At 39.5% G+C, this 27,378-nt stretch overlaps 1 protein-coding gene across 6 annotated transcripts in view; it reads right to left on the bottom strand.

Annotated features, from left to right (window-relative positions):
• Window positions 1-27,378, bottom strand: part of Lca5 (lebercilin LCA5) — a 50,544-nt gene that overhangs the window by 10,408 nt on the left and 12,758 nt on the right. For 4 of the 6 annotated variants that reach the window (XM_085689461.2, XM_087905437.1, XM_048435750.3 and 1 more), the window contains 2 exons: window positions 19,494-19,846; window positions 15,837-16,366 (listed from right to left, as the gene is read on the bottom strand). In XM_085689461.2, coding sequence (XP_085545587.2) covers window positions 15,837-16,366; window positions 19,494-19,692 — 729 coding nt within the window. In that variant the 5' untranslated portion in view covers window positions 19,693-19,846. Of the gene's footprint in view, window positions 1-15,836; window positions 16,367-19,493; window positions 19,847-22,194; window positions 22,393-24,265; window positions 24,354-27,378 lie in introns of those variants that run through there. The other 2 variants (XM_085689460.2, XM_048435751.3) reach the window with 2 other exon arrangements.

Raw genomic sequence — 27,378 nt, forward strand, 5'->3', positions numbered from 1 at the left:
AACGAAACAAGCATATTTAACTCAGTATTTGGCAAATTCCTAAAATAAATAAAGAAGACAGAAAAGAACAAATGGTGTACAGATAGATAAACCAAGAAAAATCACAGAAGGTATTTTGCAACAGGAATAGAAGGATAAGGAATGAAGCAAGCATATTTAGCTCAGCATTTAGCAAATTCCTAAAATAAATAAGGAAGACAGAAAAGAACAAACAGTATACAAATAAACCAAGGAAAAATCCAATAAAATTACAATAACAAGTAACTTTCAATATTGACCCAGAACCTAAGTAAGTGGTTGTTAGCTCTCCAACTAAAAACTGCAAACTAGTGTATGAGAGGACAAAACCCAACCTCACTGGCAGAGATACACACTGATTTACCCAGCATGCAGAAGCTGCAAAACAAGCAGGAACAGGTAGACTGATGGGTAATGGACTTCAAGCTAGAATTAGAGGGGATGAAGAAGAGCATTGTAACAAAAGAAACAATCTATCAAGAGGACTCAATGGGTGAAAATATATACCGCACATTGCTAAACACTGAATTTCACAAAACAAGTGCTATAGGTCCAGATAAAACAACGGCGATCTCAACACACCAATTCTCACCAATGAACATGCTATCAAGACAGAAAAGCTTCAAAGTCAAGTTGGACCACATGGAACAGACTTAACAGATATCTGTAGAATGTGCATGACAGCTGTGAAGACACAGTCCTCCCAAACAGATCACTGAAGCCAACAAAGAAATCATACCAAATATTTAAAAACTGAAATATTTTCTTATATCATCCATCATAATGGATTAAAACTAAAACTCAATAGAAAGAAACAAAGAAAATATTGAAATATAAGCTGAAGGAATTTGGAGGGAGGGGATGGGGGTCGATATGGTCAAGATGTATTTCACACATGCATGAAATTTTCAAAGAATAAACATGGTAAAAGGAAAACATGAAAATACCTGGAGATTGAGCAATAAACTGTTGAGTGATCATTGAGTCATTGAAGAAAACGGGAAAAATGCTTAGAATCAAATGAAAGTAAAAACACAACTTACTGGGTAGTTCTAAGGGAGGCATTTACTGCAATACATGCCTATATTAAGAAGTCACAAATAAGTAACCTACTGATATACATCAAGGTCTCAGAAAAACAAAGCAATCCAAACCTCAAATGAGCAGATGGAGAGAAATAATGAAGATCAGAGGAAAAAATTAACAATTCTAAAGAAACCAGTGAGATGAAGTTAGCTCTCTGGAAAAATAAACATTATCAAGAACACAGAGAAATTCTTAGCCAAGGTGCATAGGAGGGGAACAGAGAGAAGAAGAAAGGGGTGGAGGAGGAAAAGAAGAGAGAGAGAAAACATGATAACTCAAATTAATAAAATTAGACCTGAAAAAAAGGATATGACACCAGATAACAGTGAAATCCAAAGGATCTTTAGTTGATGTTTTGAAAACTTTTGTTCTAGGAGGTTGGAAGCTAAAATAAAGAGTTCAATATCTATACTTGTAAGATCTATGGGAATTAATACAGGTGATAATCACAACTTAAACAGATCCAGAGAAAACACTAGACAGAGCAGTAATAAGGGAGGCCAGTATTGATGCAGTCACTGAAGGCCTAGTGACTTCCCTTGTTCCTGTGGGAGCACACCCGAGAGAAGCAGCTAACAAAGGGAGGAGGGTGTAGTCTGTCCTGATGGGGAAGGCAGGGCAGAGGCACTGCGACCCAGCTCGTCACGCGCACCCACAACAGACAGACAACTGCTGGTGTGCCCTTATTTCTCCTTTCTATTCGGTCTGAGCCTCCAGACCAGAGAAAGGATCTTCTCACCTCAGCTAACTCAATCTAAAAGCTAGACATTCCCAGAGGTTCGTCTCATAAGTGACAGCAGGTCCTGTCGAGTTGACAATCAGTACTGGTATGACAAAATGTAAATTAGTCCAGCCACTATGGAAATGGAGGGTCCTAAAAAAAACTAAAAATAAAACTACTGTATGATCCAACTATTGCTACTTTTGGGTGAATATCCTAAAGAAATGAAGTCAGTACACCACAGCACTATTTTGAACAGTAAGAATTAGACTAGTTAAAAAAAAAAAGAATTGGCCTATTGCTCAAGAGATAAAAATATAAAGGAAACAACATAAATACACACATATCATATACACACATATGCATATACTATATACGCACATCATATATACGCATACATGTGTTCCAAATGCACATGCATGCATTCCATATACACACATACACATATCATATACACACATACACACATACCATATAAATATATACCATATACACACATACCATAAAATATTATTTAGCTGAGCAGAATAAGGTCCTGTCATTTTCAGAAAATTCAATGGAATTGAAAGTCATCATGTTTAATAAAACAAGCCAGATACAGGAAGACAAATATCACACATTCTTTCCCATAAGTAAAACCAAGAACCCATCATTCTAAGAACAGAATAGTGATAACTAGGGACAGGGAAGGATACAGACGCAAGAGAGTGGAAGAAGCGCAGACAGCCATAGTGATCCATGTCGTTTGCCCACATGGAAATACTACAGTGAATCCTATTGGCATGTACACTTATATGTACTAACAAAAACAGATATTTACTTAATGATGAAAATATAAAACCTAAGATAAAATGAACAAATATAAATTACTCCAAGGAACTAAAACTGGAATACAAGTCTATATATGTCTATAAGTAGTAAGAAAAATATATTATATAATCAGGAAAAACAGAAAGACAAATGCAGATTGAGAACTAAGTATGCAGTCCAGAGGCTGAGAGGTGAGACGTAAAGAGTAAGAGGAGGAAATCCCTTCCACATCATTCCAGAAGAGAAGTTTATAGACTTGAGTTTTATAAACTGCACAAGGGCAGCCTAGAATCAAATAAAATTTTATATGAACACTGATGTAAACTCCTTGGTATTAGCATAAAGAATCAACAATATATAAAACTGCATCGAGCAAAATAGCATTAACCCCTACTATATCTAAATGCATCACACTAATGAAGCAAGAATGCATTAATCATTCCAGTTGATACAGCAAAAGCATCTGATGAGATCCAGCTCATTATTTAAAACAGAAGCCCAGGACCATGCTACCTATTACATACTATTTTTCCCTCCCAGAGGAAGATCCAGAAGGATGCTAAAAGCTGTGATCTCTGGGTGGTAAGAATATTTAGTTTTCATAGTTTTTTCCTCTTTTTGAAAGTGGATAAGAAAAAATGTATTAAAAATTAAAAGACCAACTCTAAAGATATGTTTGAAAATAAAATGTCTGGGAAGGAGACGCTCCTAATAGCTTCAGCACGTTAAGTCCTGAGGAAGGTGGCCACAGGGAACTTGATTAACATTGTCTCTTTTTTCAAAGTCAGACCAAAGGCGAAAGTAAGACTCGAGTAAGGACATGAATGTTTTAGATATTCTCTTATGTTATACATTATTACACAAGGAAAAATTGCCTTCAAAGTTGAAGAAATTAAATGGAAAAACACCTTAGGAATAGTAACTTGGTCTTGGTAGGACAATGGAGACTTTCCCCACTACTTTAAAATAAATTTTGAAATGTCTTTAAAGAAACATTTTAATGAAACAAAAACTTAAACCCTTAACTTTTCCCAAAATGAAGTATGCCAGAACGCTAACTCTTCTGAGAGACAGACAACACACTCACAGCAGCGGATTTTACTTCCACTTATTCCTTCTTCCTAGTAAAGATGAATATCACTGAACACTGAGCTTGTTTAGATGGCTCTTCTCGTGTTTGGTGGAGCTCAGTTCTCAAGACTTCAGCCTTGTCGTTCGCCTCGCTCACCTCGCCAGCCCACCTTACAGGCGTCACTTGGGGGTTCCTGGCAGATGAACTCAGTCTCTACTCAAGTTCTTCCAGAAAGCTGTGCAATCACAAGGTACTGAGTCCACGACAGGCAGTTCAGTGATTGGGAAGTTCTTTACAAATGAGTAGAAGCCAGTTTCTATGTAAGGCTCATCAGGACTATATTACTCCAAAGAACACCAAAAAAAAAATAGTATTTCCCCTCTTCCAAGCCTCAGCCCTTTGAAAAATGAAGGGACATTTTCCCTCAGTGTAATCCATGCTTCCATATTTATTTCACTTATTTTAAAGACATTTTATTACACTTATGTGTGTGTGTGTGTGTGTGTGTGTGTGTACACGCACGAGCGCATGCATGCATGCTTGTGTGTACACATGCGCCTGTTATCCTCAAGGATAACGCGAGGGAGTCAGTACTCTCCTTCCACCAAGTGGGTCCCTGGACTGGAGCTCAGGTCATGAGACTGGGCCGCAAGCAGCTTTACCTGTTCAGCCATCTAAAGACCAGCTCTGCTTCAGCGTGTCTGACACGACAGGTTTGTTGTTGCTGTTTTTGCTTCCTAGCTATCCCATTTGCTCTCTACACGTCAGCTTGTTCATATTTCGCAATCTGAGCAGTAAAATTAGAGTTAGAAATACCTTCAACCCCATGGTGTTACCGTCTTGGGATAACTCTTTCACTGTGTTAGCGCTTTAAGCAGCAATTCAGCCTTAACAACTAAAAATATGTTCCTTTTTAGACCGTGAGTCACTCAGCCAGAGGTTCCACAATAGATACCTACAAAGCCAACTCTTTGCTTTTATTTTGTTTTCAAAACAGGGTTTCTCCCTGTATAGCCTTGACTGTCCTGGAACTCTGTAGACTAGTCTGGCCTCGAATTCAGAGATCTGCCTGCCTTTGCTGGAATCAAAGGCATGTGCCACCACCATCTGGCTCAAAGTCAACATTTTTAAAACATGAAAAGTTAATCAAGTTTTATGAGCTTGTCTGGAGCAAAATTTTGAGCCTAGGGCGATAGATTCCATTTTGCTCTTGTCACCATCAGAGTAGCCGCCCTCCACATTTGTGAACCTGTCACAAAAGGCTCATCAGTCCGTCCATTCACACATAGTTTTCAGAAACATTAATTCTATTCCAGACAGCACATTAGAATTGTGAGTGCAAAACCAAATTAGGCTGGTTCCTGACCTTTAGGAATCCAGTCAGTTGAAAGCTAACAGGGTCGAGGCCTACCAAGAAATCCAAAGCACCACCTAGAAACTTCTCCATGGCCACAGCAGCTTGTCTGCACCAAGCTTGGGTACAGTAAAGCTTTCCAACTCTATTTTCAATTAGTTCATGTCTCTTCAATGAAACAACAAACGTTATGAGATGAGGAAATGGCTCCCTCTGTCCAGTGCTTGCTGCACAAGCATGAGACCCAGGTTTGAGTCCCCGGCACTCAACACACACTTTTCAGTTGTCATACACTCCTGTCTGTGGTAAGGGGCATAGAAAGACACCGACACACTGCCAGGACTTGCAAGGCAAAGGTTACTTCCTAAGAAGGACTGGTTCTTAGGAGCTGCCTAAAAACACAGACTGAGGAATCATCCTTCACTGCAAACCTCTGCACAGCGCTAAAGCCCCTGCCAGTGCTTCTGTTACTTCTTCAGTACAAAATTCTTATGTAAACATTAACACAAAGCTAAAATAATTGTTCTATGCAATGAGACGCTTTCATTCACTGAAGCCATGAAGTACTAAAATACACTAATATTTAATTATATTACTATGCATGTGGTTAGACACTTTTAGGATTAGTTTACAATAAAAACCAGCAGGGACTTCAGTCTTCTTTTTCAAGCACTTCATGTTTTCAGCATTATGAATATTTTATCTCTGTAACAATTGATAATAGATACAAGAACTTAATTCAGAGTTGGGGGTCCTGGAGAGATGACTCAACAGTTAAGGGCACCTACTGTTCTCATAAAAAGCTAGAGTTCAATTTGCAGCACTTACATTGGAAGGTTCACCACTGCCTGAAACTCCAACTCTGTGGGATCCCATGCCTTTCCTCTTCTGGATTCTGCAGGCATTTACATTTACACATATATGCACAAAGCTAGAAGTAAAATCTTTTTTGAAAAATCAAAAAAACAAAACAAACAAAGAAACCTTAACATTGGCCAGAGGAAACAAATGGTTTCCCAAAGCTAAAAACACTTTAGGCACATGAAAGGTTTAAACAAGTTGATTTCAGGATCCAGTGAGATACTCAGAATCCAATTTCTGGAGTCCATGTGGAAGAAGGAGAGAACTCAAACCCACAAGCTGTCCTCTGATTTCCACTAGCATGCCATGATCATGCAAGCCACTATACAGATAAGACATAAACAGAGCCGCATATGTATGCAAGCACACACACACTTGTGTGTACATACATACATAATAGATGGATAGATGGATGATAGATAGGTAGACAGACAGACAGACAGACAGACAGATAGACAGACAGATAGACAGACAGACAGACAGACAGACAGACAGATAGGTAATGTGACAATAAAAACTTTAAGTATGACTTAGGCCCACCAGATTTCAGAGTTTAGGGCACCTCAGGAGCCCTAGCATTTAATCCCTCAGATGTGTCAGCTGAAGCCAAGGGATTTAGAGAGATCACAAAACATGAGGACAAGAACAGAAATAACCTGTTGCTCTGAGGTTCATTATCGTCTTAATTCACTTCTTGTGTTAGAAATAGCAAAGAGGGGCCAAGGCAATGGCAGAGCTTCTGGATTTGGGGTTCAGAAGACAGAAAAGATCTGAGAGTCAGAGCACTAGAGGACTGTGGTGGGGAGAGAAAAGCAGTTTCCCTCAATTAACCCCTGCTTCTAGAGACTGTTTACTTGAGATGCCTCACAATTTTAACAAGAAGAATCACACCACTGCTTGAGGGCAGTCCTGGGCTCTTAGAGAAAATCTACCAAGAGAAGCACCCACCCAGGTTTTCTTCTACAGCAGTATACCCTGAGCTCCTCAACAGCAAACTGCTTTCTAAATTTTCACCACCCGCTGAGAGATAGAGGGAAGTCTCAGTAGTTTCAGCAGGTTTTCCTGACGAAGTAACTTATTCTTTGCCAATATGACGCCACAAGTAGTTGGATTTTTGTGCACTAAAGGCACACCTACAGCCTGCTGCAGTTCTTTAAAGAGAAACAACTTATGCACATGTACAGTAATTACAGTTTTATCTTTTCATAAAGGCTGGAAGACAATTTTCTGTTTGATGACTGTGGACTCCTATGATGGTCACAATCCCTGACAGATGCTTTGGGGCACACTGCTATGATTAACCTGCTACTGTAGCCTTGGTTAGGAAGGCCCCAAAGTCTGGAGAACACAATGTAAATTTTAGAATAATATTAAAGGATACCTACTGACTTAACATGTTATTTAAATATGCCTTTGTTTTCCAATTACTGAAAACATCTGTGTGAGGATGACAGCCTGCATGTTTATCAATCACAACAACAGGTTGAGTGCTGAAGCAGATATAGAACCCAGCTGTCTTTTCTGAGTCCAACATTAAAGATATTTACAAATATATAAAACAAACCACTTTCATCCTGATTTACTTCAAGTTCAGAAAAATACTACTAAAAGACATTTTTTTTTAAAAAAAAAGATGTTTTTATTTTATGTGTCTAAGTGTTTGTCTGCATATATGCATGTACGGCTCATATATGTACCTGGTACCCGTGGAGGCCAGAATAAGAGTTACAGATGATTGTGAGCTGCTACGTGGGTGCTGGGAACCAAAACCAGGTCAGTACTCTGCAACAGCAGCCAGTGCTCTTAACCACTCAGTGATCATTTATACTGAAACTTTTTTTATAATGCAATGTTACCAGTTATTTATCACTGTGTATATGAGTTGAGGAATAATTTTAAATGTTCTGAACATTTAATTTCTAACGTGACAAACATCAGCAGGCAAAACCACTAGCAAAAGCTTTGTTAGGGAAGAGTTGCTGATAATTTTTAGAAGTTTGAAAACCTCTGCATCCTATAACTAAAGCATGCTTCTCTCTAAAAATCAGCTTTTAAGTACTAAAATCAGGTTTTCGTTACTAAAATTTGTATTAATCTATCAAGAACATACATTAAAATAGAACTGCTATTTTGAAATGACTACTCAATAAATTGCTACTGTGTGCTGTGAAACAGTACAGTGACTAAAAAAGATAAGAAAGCTGTCACACAGAGGGGTGACTATAGTCTACAAAGAGCTGTCACACAGAGGGATGGCTACAGCCAACAAAGAGCTGTCATGCAAAAGAATGATCACAGACAACAATGTGCTATTCCTTTGAATGTTAACTTTAGACAACAGTGTTATATATTTGAAAAAATTTTGTAAGTTTCCTATAGGAAAGAATTTTGGAAGTTGCCATGCAATATATATACATATATAGAACTCAAAATAAAGGTGTACAGTAATTTTAAGCAAGGGTTAAACATGTGGTCTGATTTAGGTGCCGGCCCTTTGTGCAGTGCTAGCTAGACTAACTCCATCATGCAGTCCACCCTGGTTTGCCCTGGGCCAAGAGCAAGCACTACTATAGGTGAGCTGATTCCTAAAGGGAGAGGACAACTACCAGGGTAGTTGACTCCACTAAAATCCTTCACTATTTATCTCTTTAACCACATGCCCATTTCAAAACTCTTGATTGCACTCCAAAACTACCAAGCTCCCATGCACCTTGTCACTCACATCAAATAACAAAACAAGCCAGCAGCCCAATTATAGGCTGATAAACATGGGGAAAGGCCATTGACATTCAACTAGTTAAACTTACTGCTGTAAGAACGTCTCCTCCACTCCTCAATAAATGACGAGAGGGGTAAAAGCTGTGCCTGACATTGTTATGAATAGAAATCTGCCTTTCCCAAGTTCCAGTCTACAATCTACTTTGAAATAAAACAAAAATCTCACACAAATGAAAATAATACCCTTAAGTTCACACAGAACCACAAAAGACCCAGAAAACCAAAGCAATCCTGAGAAAAGAAATGATGCTGAAGGCTCAAACTATGTTACAGAGCCATAGTGACAAAAATGGCATAGTACTGGCACAAAATCAGACATGGAGATCAAAGGAACAAAGCAGGAGATGCAAAGATGAGCACATGTAACTACAGCCACCTCGTATTTGATGCCAAAAACACACTGGAGAAAAGATACCATCTTCAACAAATGGTGCCGAGGAAACTGGGGTCCTTCTGTAGGAGAATGAAACCAGACCCTTATCCCCCTGCATAAAAATTAGCTCCAGATGGATCAAGGACCTCAGTGAAACCTGAAATGGTGAACTGCTGGAAGAAAACAAAGGCTGTAACTCACAACATATAGAGCTAAGGAAAACTTTCTGACCAGGACTCCATTTGCTCAGGAATAAGGCCAACTATTGACAAGTGGAACATATAAAATTAAAAATCTTCTGTATAGGAGAGGAAACAACCTAGTAAAAAGGAAGTCCGTAGAGAGGGAGAAAGTCTTTATAATCTACAGATCTGACAAAAAACTAATATTTAGAATATCTAAAAAAAAAAACAAAAACAGAGTCAAGAAAACAAAAGACCCAATTTAAAAATAGGTTAAGGAATCTGAACAGAGTTTTCTCAAAAGAAGAAACAAAACTATCATAATTATCCCTAGAAATTAGAGAAATGCAAATTAAAACAACTTTGAGATTCCAACTTACCCCAGTCAGAATGTCTAAGATTAACAACAACAACAACAAAATGACAGTCAATGCTGAAGAGAATGTGAGGAAAGAGAGCCCTCATTCCTTGCTGTTGATTTTGCAAACTGGACCAATCATTATTGAAATCAGTGTTGAAATCCCTCAAAAAGCTAAAACTAAATCCACCATGTGACCCAGCTATACCACTGCACAGTAGATGCCCAAAGGGTCCGACATCCAACTCCACAGCTACTTGCTCAGCCATTCACTGCTGCTCAATATATGCTCAATAGCTAGGAAATGGAAACAACCTAAATATCCTAAAACTAACAAATGGATAATAAAAATGTGGTATATATACATTATGGAATATTATTCAGCTGTAAAAAAATGAAATCATGAAATTTGCAGGTATATGGATGGAAACAGAAGGTATTACACTGAGCAGGTAACCCGGATGCTAAAGACAAATGGCACATATCCTTGCTTATTTGTGGACCTTGGCTCTGAATCTTTAGATGTGAGTCGACAACCTGGAGTCTATGCAGAAACCAGGAAGGGAGTAGGGACTGGGGGTCAGAGGCAGGAGGAACTCTAGACAGAGAGTAGTAAGACATGGGTACTATGGAGGGGGATACGGAAAGAATGGTAAGCAGGGACCTTATCTGGGGACAGGGAAGGAGGGTAATATTGAGGGATAGGTTAGCAGAGGGATAAAGGACACCAAGGATGACTGAGAAAAGCCATAGGGAAACACATTATGTTATATTTACTTAAAAGATACATACAAGATATATTAAATAATTTAAATAAAATTAGGCAACTTAGGTGATAACACGCCCCCCCCCCCCTGGCCCCACACCACATACACACAGCCCAAAGAAGCCATAGATTGACAAAGCCTCCAGTAACCAGGGATGGAAAACTTCCCTTCGAGTCATTTGTCAAAGGAGTCCCAAAGCAATACAGGCTATGCTGCTGCCCCCTGATTGCTCCCACAACTTGAGGTAAGACCCTATTGCTGAAGGCAACACATACATTGAAGGAGTTAGAGAAATCAAGCTGGAATGGACCTGGGAGCCTCCTTGAAGACCAGCTCTCATAGTTTCTCAAGAGGTTATACAAGTTGCTAAGAAAAACAAGTAATCATCCTACCTGCTGTAAAGCCTACAAATAGCAATCATGACCAGCACAGCAAGTGTCTAACACTGACACTTGTATCTTGGGGGTAACTAACACTTGAACTTAAAGTCTGACCAACAGGAGGGAATTCATGTTTAGAACTGCAAACTTGGCCAAGTGACTAGTGAGGGCACTGACCCTAGAGAACATACTCTGCCATGTTCTTAAGTCAGCATAATTTCTAACTAAATACTTATCCTTATACCCAGAGTGAGATTAAGCTTCTTTGTTGATGGAGTCTGCTTGTTCATTCTCAGCCACCCAGACCCAAATAATCACACTGAAACTATATTAATTGTAACACTGCTTGACCAATGACTCTAGCATATTCCTAGCTAGTTCTCACATCTTAAATTAACCGTCTGGCCTCTGTCTCCTGCAGTGGCCACATGGCTTCTCTCAGACTTCGCCTACTCTCTCTCTACATCTCTGTTCGGATTTCCCTCCTTGCTTTACTCTATTAAGCCATTGGCCAAAAGCAGCTTCTTTATTAACCAATGGCAATAAAATCTATTCACAGCATACATCACCTCCCACCTCACTTCTATTTTTTAGCAGATGGAGACAAGCGCAGAAATCCACACCTGGTCAAAATGCAGAGAGTGGCTTCGGGTACTAAACCACAACAGATACATCTACAATACAAGCCCTATAATTAAGGCTCAGGGAGCATTGTGGAAGAGGAGGCATAAAGATTCTAAAAGCCAGAGAACCAGGTCATCTGCTCCAAGATTCCATATTCTATATGACAGGGAGTTGCACCCATGAAGTATTAAACAATATGGTTTCCTAAACAAGATCCAAAGAATGACAGTACCAGCTGACATACTAACATGGGTGTGGGAAATCTCATAAGGCCTCATCCCTTGATGAAGAGCTGCAAGCAATTAGTGCCTCTGAGAGAGGAAGAATCAGCCTCTCCCAGGGATGAGCACCCATGGATTATATAATTTCAAATAGTCATCCCTAAACACACACACACACACACACATATATATATATATATATATATATATATATATATATATATATATGGACTCTGCAGGTTGTAGCTACATAACAGTAATAGTTAAAGAAGTTGTACAGTTGAGAGGGTGTGGAAGGGGGCACATGGGAAGAGTCAAAGGGAAGAGAGTGTAGGCAGTCCTTCTATATTTGTGTTGTTTTCATTGGTTGAATAAAGAAAACTGCCTTGGCCTTTTGATAGGGCAGCAATTAGATAGGCGGAGTAGACAGAACAGAATGCTGGGAAGAAGGGCAGACAGGCAGATGTCATGATTCTCCTGCCTGAGACAGATGCTGATTAGAATCTTTCCCGGTAAGCCACGACCTCGTGGTGATATACAGAATATTAGAAATGGGTTAAATCAAGATGTGAGAGTTAGCCAATAAGAGGCTAGAACTAATGGGACAGGCAGTGTTAAATTAATACAATTTCTTTGTGGTTATTTCCGGGTTTAAGCTAGCTGGGCAGTGGGATGCAGCCTGCTCCTCATACTACAAGAGAGTATGTGGAATAAATGATATAAATACAGTGCTCACGTGTGTAACTCTAAAATTTAAAAAAATGAATATAAAAACAATCTCAAAAGTGTCAAAGGTGTGATATACAATATGAAAACAAGGTTAATCAGTGTAATATGTGCAAGATTTTAATTAAATGAATACATGTTAACTGCTCAGATCACAGAGAAGAAATATATGCAACTGCTTGAGATGATGGATATTTTGTTTTATTATGATAACCATTTTAGTATATGTATCATCATCTGTATGTTAAATATACATAATAAAACTCATTTAAAGTAAAATTTTAAAAAGTCAAGTAATACAAGCTGAAAGATATAAAATCTTTGTTTTGAAAGTACAAATTTGGTTCAAGCACAGATAACACATATTTTAAAAAAATACCAAAACAAACAAATGAAATGTCCTCTGCACCGCACAGCCAGTCAGCCTTAGGGGAGAGTGCTCAACTGCCGGAACACTGCAGGGAGGGGACTATAACTGCCAGGCACCGCACTGGGGTTTTAGTGAGCATGCAAAACACAACATCACAATCAAGCTCTTCACCGACTCTTAAGCAATTACCGACCTTTAACCATCACCAACTGATCTGGGGGAGAAATGAAGTTAGAGAGGATCAGGCAAAACTTAAGAAGTTGAACGAGGCATAAAAACAAAAGCTTCATTCATACTCACCAGCAAATAGTTTAAGTTCTGTGATTAGTGAGATTATGAAGGAAATAATTATATATACTGAATTGAATGTCAAAAGTGTTGGGAAGGATAAAGAGTAAGTAAAAGGTGAGAATAATTCTCCTGAGGGGGCTTCACCACTCAGAAGAGAGCTAGTAAGGTGTGGCAGCAGATGTGACATTGCCAAGGTAGCATTAGAAAGTCCCTGACTGCATATCAAACACTGATCCCAACACAACTTTAACTACACAGAAGCAGCTTGGTTCAGGTCTCAGACTTGGAGACACGGAGCTTGTACATCGACTATCCTAAACCTGGGTCATTTCTAAAACCGCATCGCTCCTTGGTGTGTATAAAACATTCAACTGAAACTCTATTTTTTTGCAACAGCAGCAAGCTTCGAAATCCAAGAAAATAACTTTAGAAGTGATCTGAGAAGAAACTGAGACTACTAAGGAGTCAAAGCTGAGTCAAATGACTGGAGACACCTTGCACTTGGTCAGGAACAGGTAAGGTGGCAGTCACTACAAACTGACGTGTGCATAAAGCGGTTCTTACCAATGCCCCAGGATGTGTTTACACACACACACACACACACTCACGCGTGCGCGAAATCTGAGTTGGGTTCCTAGCATCCAAATCAGATAATACACAGGTAAAAATAAACTAAATCTTTTAAAACAGGCAGAATATCTAATGCAGATTAAAAAGAATTTCAGAAACATGTAAGAAACCACTGTCACTCTGTGTTAAGGATCAAGAGTATGTGGGAACAGGAGAGACTAAGTCAGCAAGACAGATTAGACAGCAAGAAATAAGCCCTCAAAAAATAAGTCCATCTTATTTTTTTTAAAAAGATGTCCAAGCAACTTGATGTGATGGAGGAAGAGTCACCTTTTCTCATGGCACTTGAGTAACTGAGACCCAATACTTGGGAAAAAAAAAAAAACAAAACAAAAAACACAAAAAAACTCAAAATGAACCATGGGTTTAACTATACAATATAAAACATAAGTATTTATAAAACATTGAGCTATACACCTTAAATATACATATTTTTGTTACTGATCCCTCAAAAGAGTAGAAAAGAAACATCCTAGAGAAACAAAAGTCACATCCATACAGAAATTCTGTACATGAATGTTCTCAGCAGCTTTATTGGCTATTAGCTACACAAAAACTAAAGGGTAATATCCTCCAAGTGGCCATACCATGATCCTCTGTGACCACACTGTCAAGTACTACTCAGAAATCAAACGCTGTGGATTTATTCAACAACTGTCATTAGCGTGTAAGTGATGTATGTCAGCATTAAGCCTATATAGTAAGCAACTCTAGTTACACAGCATCCTTGAAATTACAGAATTAGAGAGATGCCAATCAGAGAATGTCTCAGGTTAGAGAGGAAAGGATCATGGTCACAAAAACCACGCATGTAATTAAACTGTATATCACAGTACACATGAGCACAGATAAAGCCTGGGAAAGCTGAGTTCTCTAGATCATTTCACTGTATTAGAACCAATTCCCTGATGCTAATATTATGTGACAATTATAAAATATCGGGAAAACCAGGTAAAGAGAATATAGTATAGGATCTTTCTGTGTTGTTTTCTTATTAATGCATCTGCATCTACAATGATCTCAAAATAGAAAGAAGCCAGTACCCTTATTTTCCAGAGACAGAGTCTTGCTATATGGTCAAGGCTGGCTTTGAACTCACAGTTCTTCCTCAGCTTCCCCAGTGCCCAGATTACATGCACATACTACCACATCAGACCTATCTCTGCCCCACCCCACCCTCACACAGACTGTTTCTTATACAAAGAAACAGGTTTCTTATACAAAGGGCCCCAAACAGGTTCCTAAAACCATTTTATATCATGGGCCGCCCTACTTCCTTCTCATTGCTCCCCTACTCTGTTGCTCCCCATGTCCCTTAAGCCACATGATTCTTTGCCCCCTGACAGTCCCCTTCCTGCTTTGCTTCTTTATCATGATACCCCATGACCTTCTCTTTACCCCTTTATGATCTTTCTCCTCTCTCATGAATTTCTAGCTTCGTGGGAAGGGGAGTTTTGTACAGTATAGGTAACTATACATCAAAGACAATCAAACAGTCAGACAAAATGTTTCCAGAAATTACTAAGATTCAAATTTATCCATCAGCATATGGCTTACTAATAATATATACAAGCTTTGATATCTAGCTCTTCAGTATGTCATCTTTCATGTAAATGAAAGTATGCATGCATGTGTGAGTATGTTTGGAGGCCAGAGAACAACCTTGGGTTTTGTTCCTAACAGCTGTCCATGTTGGTCTTTCACTGGTACCTGGAGCTCACCAAGTAGACCAGGCTAGCTGCTCAGTGAGCCCCATGGATTTGCCTGTCTGAACCTCCCCTCCCTGCACTGAAATTACAAGTGCGCAGGCCACCTCCTACACCCAGCCATTTATATAAGTCGGATCCTCACATTTGTGGAACAAGTCCTCTACAGACTAAGCCCTGAATATATACATTCTTAATTGCCCTTAATTTCTTTTGAGGTTTTGTTGGTGTTTGAGACAAGAGTATCACTATGTAGCACTGGCTGGTCTAGAAAGTAGGCCAGGCTGGTCTCACACTCACCAAGATGCCCTGGCACTTTGAATGTTAGGACTAAAAGCCTGCACCACCAGCCTGGCTCTGTCTTTGATTTCTAGCCCAGAAAAATAATATTAAAATTCACTTTCAGGTCTAAGAGAAGGCCAAAGTGCAATGGGCTGCTTAATTAGAGCCCCCAAAATGTTCCAAGAATACCAACCACAGAACACAGCATGAAGGCAGACAATTTTACCTTAATTTTTCTCTCGGTGTCATCTAATTTTAACTCAGCCGTAACCAGTTTCTTGGCCAGATCATCTCGTTCTGGGAGGTGTCTAGCCTCGGAGATCTTTTTCAGTTTCTGTAAGGAAAACTTGGTCCTAAATAGTTCACCTTCTGTGTCTTTCACCCTTTTCTCTGTCGCCCGTTCTTTCTCCTGAGATTTTCTCAAGCGTTCTTTGAGCGCAGCGATCTCATTGTTATGACGCTGTATAAGTTGAGAGATTTCACTCTCTGCATCTTCAAACTTATTCAATGCTTTCTCCTGACGAAACTGAAGACTTTTCAAAGCCTTGTTTTCTTTGAGCAGCTGGGATAGCTTGACCTGCAGTTCAGACACTTCGTTCTGCAGCTCGTTGATTTTCAGAAGCCTCGCAGAAAGGACCCGCTTTGTCACGATATCTGGATCTCTCCGAAGCGTCTCTCTGTTGAGGCTTTGGGACCGAAATCCCACTCGGTTTCCCTTTTTGCTGGGTACAGCCTTAGGACTAATTTTCCTAAGGGCTGAAAACGAAACAGTAATAATGTGAGTGAAGGCCACACCCACGTTACTATTCATCCATCCAGAACAATGATTTTATAGCCAGGTGGTGGTGGCACACGCCTTTAATCCTAGCACTCTCTCTGAGTTTGAGGCCAGCCTGGTCTACAGAGTGAGTTCCAGGACAGACCTCTAAAGCTACAGAGAAACCCTGTCTCAAAAAAAGATTTTACAGGCTAGGTGTGGTGCGGTACATGCCTTTAAAACCAGCATTTGAGAGGCATTTGGAATCTCTGAGTTCAAGACCAGCCTGGTATTCACAGCAAGTTCCAGGGCTTTACAAAAATTAAATATCAGGGTTTCTTTAAGGTCTTGATACGTTTCTCTTAAGGAGGTTTTAGGGTAATGGCTCAGTTCACAAAGTGTTTGTCATACAAACACAAGGACCCAACTTTGCTCTCCACAATCCACATAAAAAAAGCTAGCCACTATAAAGTCAGGTGTGGTGGTGTGAGCTTGAAATCCCAGTACCGTGAGGGTGAGGACAAAAAGATCCCTGTGGCTCACGGGCCAGCCAGTCTAGCCTACTCGGGCAAGCTACAAGTCCAGAAGAGTTATTGTCTCAAAAACCATGGTAGATAGCTCTAGAGAAATGACAGCCAAGGTTGTCCTCCACCCTCCACATACACACACACACACACAAAAGACATACACACAGAAGCATACACAAAGACATACAGACATATAAAGAAAATAATTGTCATTTTAAAGCACATAAAATCCTTAAAGTATACATAGTAAATTACATTTCTCAAAAATTTTAAAGTGTTTTCATTAAAATCTATTGAGTTTAAGCCTCAGGATATACACAAGTCTACTCTTTAAAAGAGGGATCTAAAAGCTCATCCAAAGCTTAAAATACAAGAACAAACAAACTACCTCCAAGTCAAAAGCCCACACCAGGCCATGTCATTCTCTGTCCAGGGATCAGAAGGTAAAGCACTCAGTTAACTTCTCCAGCACCATGCCTGCCTAAGTTCCACCACAGCCCTACCATGATAAGAGGCTAACCCTCCAAGACTGTAAGCAAGCCCCCAGTCAAATGTTTTCTCCCATGACAGTTGCTTTGGTGATGCTATCTCATCACAGTGAAAGAACAGGAACCATGACAGCAGCTGGTACCTGGAGTGGGAGTGTGGTGGTCTTACCAAAACGGTCCCCACAGCCGCACATCTTTGAAAGCTTGGTCCCCAGTTAGCAGAACTGTTTGAGAAGGATTGGGAGGTGTGGCCTTGTTAGAGGAGGTATGTCACCAGGCCCAGTCTCCTGTTCTTTCCCTCTCCCCGCCTGCCTGCCACCATACTCCCTGCCATGATAATCATTGTCTAATCCTCTAAAACTGTAAGCAAGTCCCCATTATATGTTTTCCTTTATAAGATTGTGTGGTCACAGTGTCTCCTTAGCAATAGAAGAGTAACTAAGACAGGAAATTAATTCAGTTGGGTCCTGTTGCTTGAACTAGGGCAGACAAATGACCTCAGACTTCAATTCAAAGCATCACAGAGCAGAAAGCCAGGCAAGCCAGAGGGGAGACTTTCTGACTGCTGCTGGAACTGTTTTTCACTGATCTGATTCTCAGCAATCTTCTCAAATAAGGTAAGGCGCACATAGTTCCAACTCCTTAATGAGGAGCTTCCGGAAGAGGAACAGAAAATTAACATACTTCTTGCCACCAATACCCTACATATGTAAATTATCCTTAGAAATACCAGACATTTTCTAAGGTTCAACTTGACAAGAGATGTGTGTTATATAGAAACTTGAGACTATGATCCCAACTAATTGTAAGAACCAGATTCAGAGGAAAGTTAAAGAGAAAAAGAAAGAAACAAAAAGAAGTCAAGATGGAATGGCAATCAAACAAGAGATGCACTCAGAGGTCAACAGATGGATATCCTGAGACGCTGGCCTGGGTGCATAAAAAAAGTTGCTCTCATGTGGATACTCATTCTTTGCCATTTTCTTTATTATTATTATTATTATTATTATTATTATTATTATTATTATTATTATTGAGAATGTGTGCACATGTGTAGATCAAAGGGCAGAGTTGGAGTTCATGAAGTTGGGTTTCTCCTTCCTCCATGGTTCCTGAGTCAAACTCGCATCATCAAGCTTAAGGAACAAATACCTTTTATCCGTTGCTAAGACACCTCTTTGTAGTTTTTCAATGTGTAAACATCACTTTTCAAAGCAATTGTTAATGCAAATTTAATTACACCCCTTCTTAAACAGTCCAACAGCTGTCACCCACAAAAATAATGAATATGGTCTGTTACCATCAGATGTGGGTATTTCATTATATGGTTTCTGTTTTTTTCTCAGCCCCCAACTTCCCGCCCCCTAGCTGGCAGCAGCAAGTCTCAATAATCTGCATTATTGTCATAACTTGGTACATGCATCAATGTGTTATGATTACTTCGCCTGATGTAACGTATTGTTCTACGCCATTTTTATAGACTAGAGACTTTTGTGCATTCTGTTGCTCCATGAAGTGGGATTTTCCTGACCTAGAGATTTATTAAAATGAACAGTACACAGTTCTGCATGCTCCAGAATAGTAACATTCTAATAATAAAATTGTGTTTAATAATAATCTAGTCTCCTTTGAGTCGGTGAAAGGCAAACAAACTGAATGGTGATCCAGGGTCCTAAGGCATCCCTAGCCTAAGCTGCATGTTTCCAGTGAGCATTGTGCTAACCACATAAGGTCAACAGCACCGTCAATGAAAATACCTCATGACCAGTTTAGATCCCTGCTTTCAGTGACTGTAAAAAATGACACAGAATGCACAATTGTTTTGCAGGTTTTGCCTTTACAGTAAGTGCCTCTGAGATCACAAGAAAGAGGAAAAATGAGCAGGCTTCTGGTACACTCCTCTGTGTGACTTCAGACATAAAATGTTAATATATAACAAGGTATACATGTAAGCAACACAACTTTATGGAAACAAAGCCTAGGTGAAATGGAGATCAGCCCACTCGTGCACACAGCAACTTATACCCCAGAAGAAAAGCTTCATTCACACGGGGTTTGTCGCGCTGCCCCGGAGGACCTGGTGCCTGAGATTGTTCACAGCACACACTTACCTTGGTGATATACCTGGTTGTCTGAAAATTGTCTTTTGGGATTCTTTCCCTTAGTAGCTGGACAAGAAGGCGGATTGACAGGTGATGAATGGCCAGAAGACTGTGGTGAGGACCCAAAGTCAGACGAATAGCGAGAGTAATTGTGCTTGCCAGCTCTTCTCTCTTGATCACTATCTGGACTTCTGGCTCTCTCCCCCATTGTTGGGAAAAATGACCTCCAGTCACATAATTTTACAGATTCATGAAAATATGGAAGAGTATTTTTGTAGCCTTGGTATTCTGGTACTATTTACGAGCTTGTTTTCACCATATGTCTGCAGTCTGCATCAGTAAACACAGTTATACTTTATTCCCTACATTGAGGAAAGAGAAAGAAACGGACTCATTGAAGGGTTATGAAATCATTTCTCTAATCAAAACAAGAGAGACTAAAGGCAAAACAATTTACAGCATCCCAGGATAAGAAAGAGGCTGTCATTTATGTTTTTATAGATTAATATACATATTTAAAATAAGACACACTTCGTCATGACCTAGAAAATAACATTCCTTCTGAATAAGGTCAGCTAATTTTGATTTGTCTTTAATCCTGAGAATTAGAAACACAATCCTGAAAATTTACAAGACAATAATGATCAAACTGCCAGTATTTTCCTATGTGGGGTGTGGCAAAAACCAACCAAACAAACAAACAAACCCCAACAAGAAAAATAACTATCCAGGTGGTGCTGGCACATACTTTTAATCTTAGGATTTAGGAGGCAGAGGCAGGTGGATCTCTGAGTTTGAGACCAGCCTTATATACAGAGTAACTTCCAGGACAGTCTAGGCTGCACAGACAAGCTCTGTCTCAAAAAACAAAAACAAAAAGAAAGAAAAGAAAAATACCTAAGATTCACTCTAAAACTGTAAAACAAAAGAATGTTTTAAAAGTTTAAAACATATTTGATGGAAAAAAATCAACCTTGGCACATAAATACCTCATAGAACCCCTAAAAAAACAAGGTAAAAAATTAATTGATAAAAATAGAAAATATTCCCAAAAAGATAACACACATTCTAAAGCTATTATATTAGCAAAGATGCTTCAATATAGTAACAATGTGGCCAGAGATACCATAAGGAGATTTTGAGAGGAGAAATTTTATGTTTAATTTATTGATGGCTTCTAGAAATTGGATTTTTGAGAAAGGTTTGTAACCAAGGATAACCTTGAACTCATGGCAAGCCTCCTGTTTCCACCTTTAACTGCTGGATTACTGGCAAAAAAAAAAAAAAACATCATGCCCATCTTATCTATGTTTCTGATAGTTAATTTAATAACTGTATTTCTGCCCCCCCAAAAAAATATGAGGAAGTAAAAATGCTTCATGTAGTAGTATTCATGCAGCTTTTGGGTTGAGGGTGCTGGTTTTGGCTTTTGAGACAGGGCCTCACTGTAACCTTGGCTAGTCAGGATGTTCTCAAACTAAGAGATGCACTGGCATTGGCCTCTGCCTCCCAGTGCTCAAGTGCTGGATTAAAGTGTGTGCTACCATGCCCAGTTTACAATGCAACTTTTTAATCTAGAAGTAACCTAAATAAAAATGCCTAATTTATCACAGATTAAGAAAAGGACTGGAAAATCAATACCATACACATCCTTGGGAACATGCAAAACAAGGAAACCTCTAACTCGTGCACACCACATATCTCAAATGCACACGTCCATTGGAAAGACGTGGAAATACTGAGTATTCTTCCCGTCCAAACTCAAGAACTCAAAACAATCTGAAAAGCAAGGAATGAACCAGCACCCAAACAGAGCCTGCTGGAGCAAATGAATTGTAAATTCATTCTCTCTCTGTCTCTCTGTCTCTCTGTTTCTCTCTCTCTCGTTTTACTAATGCAATGGAAAAGGGCTACTTCCATAATGAGAATTATTCCTGTTTTCATATATGAAGATGGGGCCTTACTGTTAAAGTAGGAGTGCTTCCTAATACATGACAAGATGTGTGCACAAGGCAGTCATTGCTACTCAAGCACCATGACAGATGACATGACCAGAATGCCACAGGAAGGCACTGGCCTTCTAATAGACTGTAAGCTACTGGAGTAATGAGGATGATTGTGACTCTCTATATTTGCTCTATATCCTAGGAAAATATCTAGGAGATACTAAGAAATGGACGGGGTGAGAGCATCACACAGAAGCGCACCACTGGCCTAGCATGAACAGCATGTGTAAGGTCATGGGGTACAGAGGAAAGCGTCAACAGATAACAGCACACAAACCACAGGAAGTCTGCACTAAGGGATAAATAGAGTTTGGAAGCTTTGTCCCAAAGCTCAGGTGGATGGTGTCTTTAAGAGACCAGATTTATACAAAGTAATTAGGTCAGGAGAGTATTACCCTTGGGAGGAATTAACCCTGGTCTCCGACGATGAGTTCTTGAGATGGTGTGTTGTTTATACAAAACCAAGCCTAGACCAAGCAGGATTCCATACAGCTATCATCTGAGCTACCAGAAAGATGACCATGAACTCCAGAGCAGCCTGGGCAAGTGGGCAAGGCTCATCCTCAAAGTAAAATAAAGGGATAGGATCCAACTCAATAAAGGGGTGGTCAAGAGCTTCTCTAATATAGAAAACAGAGACCTTATATTCATGTGGGGGCCATGGATCAGGTCCAGCCCCTGAATTCCATGACTTCTTGTCTCACCGTGTGATCTCCACCACCAAGGGCTTCCATCATCTGCCATGAGGTCTTCACAGGGGACCAAAGAAGAGCAGCTGCCCAATCTTGGGCTCTCACTATCTAAACTGCAAGCTAATAAATCTTTCTTCTTTGTAATTACTCAGCTTCGGGTATTTTGTGACATGACAGAAAAAATATATAACCTTTTACTTTAAAAAGAAAAAAAGTATGAGGCTAAAGCAAATGTTTAAAGAAACGCGTTATCTGGGGGTAGGCTGGGCAGTGGAACTCTCAGCCACGCCAGCAGAGTTCTACAGTCTGCTCTATGAGGTCGACGGCTCCCTGAAACAGCACTTAAAATGTCACTGGGGTGACAAGAAAAACGCGTATTTAGTCTTAATGCGTTTAAATTTTAAAAGCAATGTGTGCAGGTGGTTTTCTTACTGACAAAGAGCTACTGGGAAAGGGGGCAGAATTCAGGGTCAGCAGTGGACATAGCCTCTGCTGTACCTGTTTACAAACTGGACTTCAGAAATGATGATTTGGGGAAACTTAGATTTTTAACACGAATCCTATAAAGCAGGAGAAATTAAATAAATGAGGTAAATTGAGGTAAAATGACAAAAACATAAAGTAACCAGTTAAAATTACTTTAAAACACAACCTGAAGGGTAGAACGCAAGGACTCACATGTGGGGTTGTCCTCTGATCAGTCTCACACCCACCCCCCCACATACACACACACACACACACATTCACACACACTCACATACACTCATACACACACATTCACACCCACATATACATACACACACTCACACACACATATATACATACACTCGCACACATTCACATACACTCATATATACACATACATACACATATATACATTCACACACTCACATACATTCATACACACACTCACACACATACACACACAGAGACATACACACACATATACTCATACACACACACATATATATACATTCACACACTCACATACACTCATACACACTCACACACATACACATGCACAAAGACATACACACACAGTAAAATGTTTTAAATATATAACAAAATCAAATGACAAAAATGTGAAAGGCCAGTAAGGCAATCTTTGTTGGTACTCTTACCCTCAGACTAACACGTGTAGCAGGGACAAAGCAAGAGGGGAGCTGCTGCACTACATAGGCACTGGGATTTCCAATATGGAAAAAACAAAATAAAAACAAAAATCTGCTCATATGAGCTCTAACATTCTTTTTGTTTTGTTTTGTTTTTTAGACAGGGTTTCTCTGTGTGGCCTTGGCTGCCCCGAGACTTGCTCTATAGACCAGACTGGTCTTGAACTCTGAGATCCGCCTGACTCTGCCTCCTGAGTGCTGGTATTAAAGGTATGTGCCACCACTGCTCAACTGAGCTCTAACATCTTTTAGTACAAAATCCAAGACAGAAGCATCAACATGAATGTATGGTAACTTTTATCTAAGTTTTTTTTAAAAAAAAAAAACATTTAATATCTATATCCACTGAGAAATCCTAGAAACAAAAAAAGAGCCACACAACGTATCTAAATATCCCTTCCTTGTCAACTGTCTCATACCATATCTGAAGAAGGCATATAAGCTGAACTGAAGAATCCAGAGGTTTGGTTATTTGAGAAAGCAAAGATGTCATGAGATGATGCTGAGAGATTCTGAAAAGGGCTTATGCACCACCTTGAAGAAGTTCTTAGTGGTCAAAGACTGAAAACTTTCATCATTCATAAGGATTATATAAGTGAGGAATTTTTAATACAAGAAATATATTGGCCCACAAATTCATGAGACACTAAACAAATCTCCAAATAACGACCTTTGCAAGACACTCCGGGAGGAACCAGGCATTTATCTTGCCAGTGCTGTCAAAGCTGTACCTGAAACTAACAAGAAATAAAACATTTCTTTATAGAATCATTTTTAGCAAATAATGAAAAATGAAATATTAAAATCAAGATTAGAAGTCTGACATTTTACAACTACTAATAAAGCAAGGAAACAAAGCGATGACCATCAATGGTGAGAACATCATAGGAAAGATACACACAGATACGCACCTCCCGCGAGGACACAGCTCTGAAGTAGTCTGTCCTCCTGCCCAGTGTTCAGTCTGAATCTGGCCAAGCCTCCAAATACAATGCAATCTATGGGAAATGCAGGCTATGTCAATTGTACAATAAAATACCAGCACGAACAAATTGCAAGGAGAACAAACTGTGAAGAGGCTGCCTATGTACTGAGTCTAAAGCAACAACAAATTGCAACCTGTGCACGCCATCTCTACTGTAACTCAAACAACTTCTATAAGCGAATGTAAGACAACTGAGCAAACTTAAACATGGATTGTGTATTAAATGTTAAGGAATTACTGTGGGTTTTGGGTGAAATGGAATCGTGTCATTTGTATTTGTTATGAACTTTATGAATCTTCACCCTTTAAAAACATTTGTTCAAATACTTCAAAATAAAATTAAGTGATGTCTGAGGTTTGCTTCAGAATATCTCAGAGAAGTACAGAAATGGAAGGTCACCAAGAGTTGGCAACTGTGTGAACAAGGTGGTGAAGGAAACACCATTTTCCTGCGACCACTGCTCCTCTGAATGTACAGGGAGCGGACGAGCGAGGAATGGAGACGATACTGGGCCTTGAACGTGCTAAGTACACACTCTACCGCTGACCTATATCTCCACTGAAAACCTAATACTTTGATCTTAGTCTGATGTATTAGTGTCTGCCAATCTCGGGCTGTTAAAAATTCACTAATGGATCTGAAATCAACAATTCTAATGGCAAAGTAGAAAAACAGTCTGGAAAGAGAACTGAGTCAGAAAAGGGTTTGCCATGCAGAGTCTGATGACCTGAGTTTGGATCCTGGCTCCCATTTTAAGAGCTGGTTTCAGTGGCATATACCAGTACTCCCAGTGTCTACCTCTCCAACTGGCTAAAATGAGGCAAACTAAAGCTTCATCCAATAGTCAGCTTTATTCAGAGCATCAGATAATTTATACTCTGAGGGTTAAGAAGACTGACGTAAGTGTACAATCACAAGGACAAGCTGCACGTGATAAAAACATTTTTCCATAGAGGCACAGACACAACAATAGCAAATTGCAATAAATAATTAGAAGTAAACTCACTATCTGCTATACCTGGGGGGAGCACAAAAGCGCATTCCAAAAACAATTCTGTGTTTTGAAGAAACTGAGGTCACAATATTCTTGTCTTGTTTTCTTGGAGTTTTCTCACAAGTACTTAGAATCCTCCTCTCGCAGAACCATTCTTGGACCATTCTAACATTCCAACACTGGAGCCGCAGAGACAGGAGGATCCCTGAGGCCTACTAGGTAGCCAGTATAGCCAAAATGGTGAGCTCCAGGTTCTCAAACAATAAGGTAAAGAGCAACTGAGGAACGCACAATGTCACCCCCTGGTCCCCCCATGTACACTCACATACACACAACAAAATAATTACCAGCCTGATTTGTCCCCTCTGCCATCAATACAGTGAGTCTATTAATAGAAGGACTAAATAACTGTTTTAAATAACTATCACATAATTAATTACCTTCCATTTAAGTGTTAATAATGTTAAACTTTATTATGTAAGATAAAGATACATTCTATTTTTATCTGCATACCAGAAGCAGCTCCCTGACCTCACCCATCTAGACCATCAAGGTCTATCTTTGTCATTCTTGGCAAAGGGGAAGAATACACAAAACCGCATTCTTCCCTCTTCCCAAGTACTTACAGTTAAACCACACAGACTTCCTACACCCCATTATCCAACTCCCACTCCCCATAATAAGTATTTTAAAGGTTTATACTTTTATGCTTAGTTTTCCTTCATCCATGGTCAACTGGGTCTGAAATTATTAAATGGGAGATTGTAGCTAGAACACACAACTTCTAAACTGCACACTGTTCATAGCGCCACATTAAGGTCTGTGCCATTCCACTCAGTCCAGCTTGGGGTGTAAATCACCTGTCTACCCAGAGTATCCACACTGCATATACTTCCTGATCACTACTCATGTAATGGCTGGCTTGGTTCTCAGGTCAGCTCCACTGACCCACAATGCTTATGTTTAGGCAACCTGTACTGTATTTAGCAACGGCCCACTAACAGTGATGCTGTACTCTGGATATACAAAAAGATGCCAATCTTCTATTAAGTGGAAAAGTTGAAAGTTCTTTTGTTTAATTATTTAATTTTATTTGATGTGCATTGACATAAGGGTGTGAGATTCCCTGGAACTGGAGTTACAGACAGTTGTGAGCTGCCATGTGAGTGCTGGGAACTGAACCCAGGTCCTCTGGAAAAGCAACCAGTGCTCTCTTAACCACTGAGCCATCTCTCAAGCCCAAATGTTCTTAAAAAAAAAAAAAAAACAAAAGAAAAGAAGAGAGACTAAAACCCATCATACAAGATACTTCAAGAAAAAGACTTCTACATAATTTTATTATAGGATTTTGTAATTGTTCTAGTTAATATTGGTAATCATAATGACTAATTCATAAGGTATATTTTAGCTCAGGCATATAAACTAGGCAAAAACATAGTACAGAGTTTTGCACTGTCCTCCAGTTCAGGTATCTGATGAGGGTTGAAGAACATATTCCCAAAAGACAAAAGGAGCTACTGTATACTATTCCCTGAATTACTATCTTTGAACTATGAGGATTTAACTCACTATTTTAGAAAATGGCCACAACATTCAGCTACGTGCTAATTTTACAGTCTTTTATTTAGAGCATTTAATTGGCTTTTTCTTGCTGAGAGTTTTGAAAATGCATGGTCGTTACTACATCTCTAACAAATACCAGCTTTTATGCTAACAATAGCCCGAATCCACACTATTCTTCTTCTGGCATCATCCTTGTGCTTCCTACCCTGAAGTAACCTGACACACTGCCGTTCTAATGGCACTATCAGTCCTGACCACACCAGATCTTCCAGTTCATGGGGTCATCTTTATTAGTTTCCATAATCATATACTGGTCATGTCCTTAAAAGGGCTGTACAGTTTAGCGAGGGGAAGCTCTGTGTATGAAGTTCTATGGAAAGCTTAGGAAGAGGAAGCTTATATATGTTAGAGGGGGAATACTCTGTGTGCTGCTTAGGGAGGGGGAGCCCTAAGTCCTTTCCTGTCCTCATACTTGACACTT

Source organism: Myodes glareolus, chromosome 4, assembly GCF_982192425.1.
Source record: "Myodes glareolus chromosome 4, mMyoGla1.1, whole genome shotgun sequence".
NCBI lineage: Eukaryota > Metazoa > Chordata > Mammalia > Rodentia > Cricetidae > Myodes > Myodes glareolus.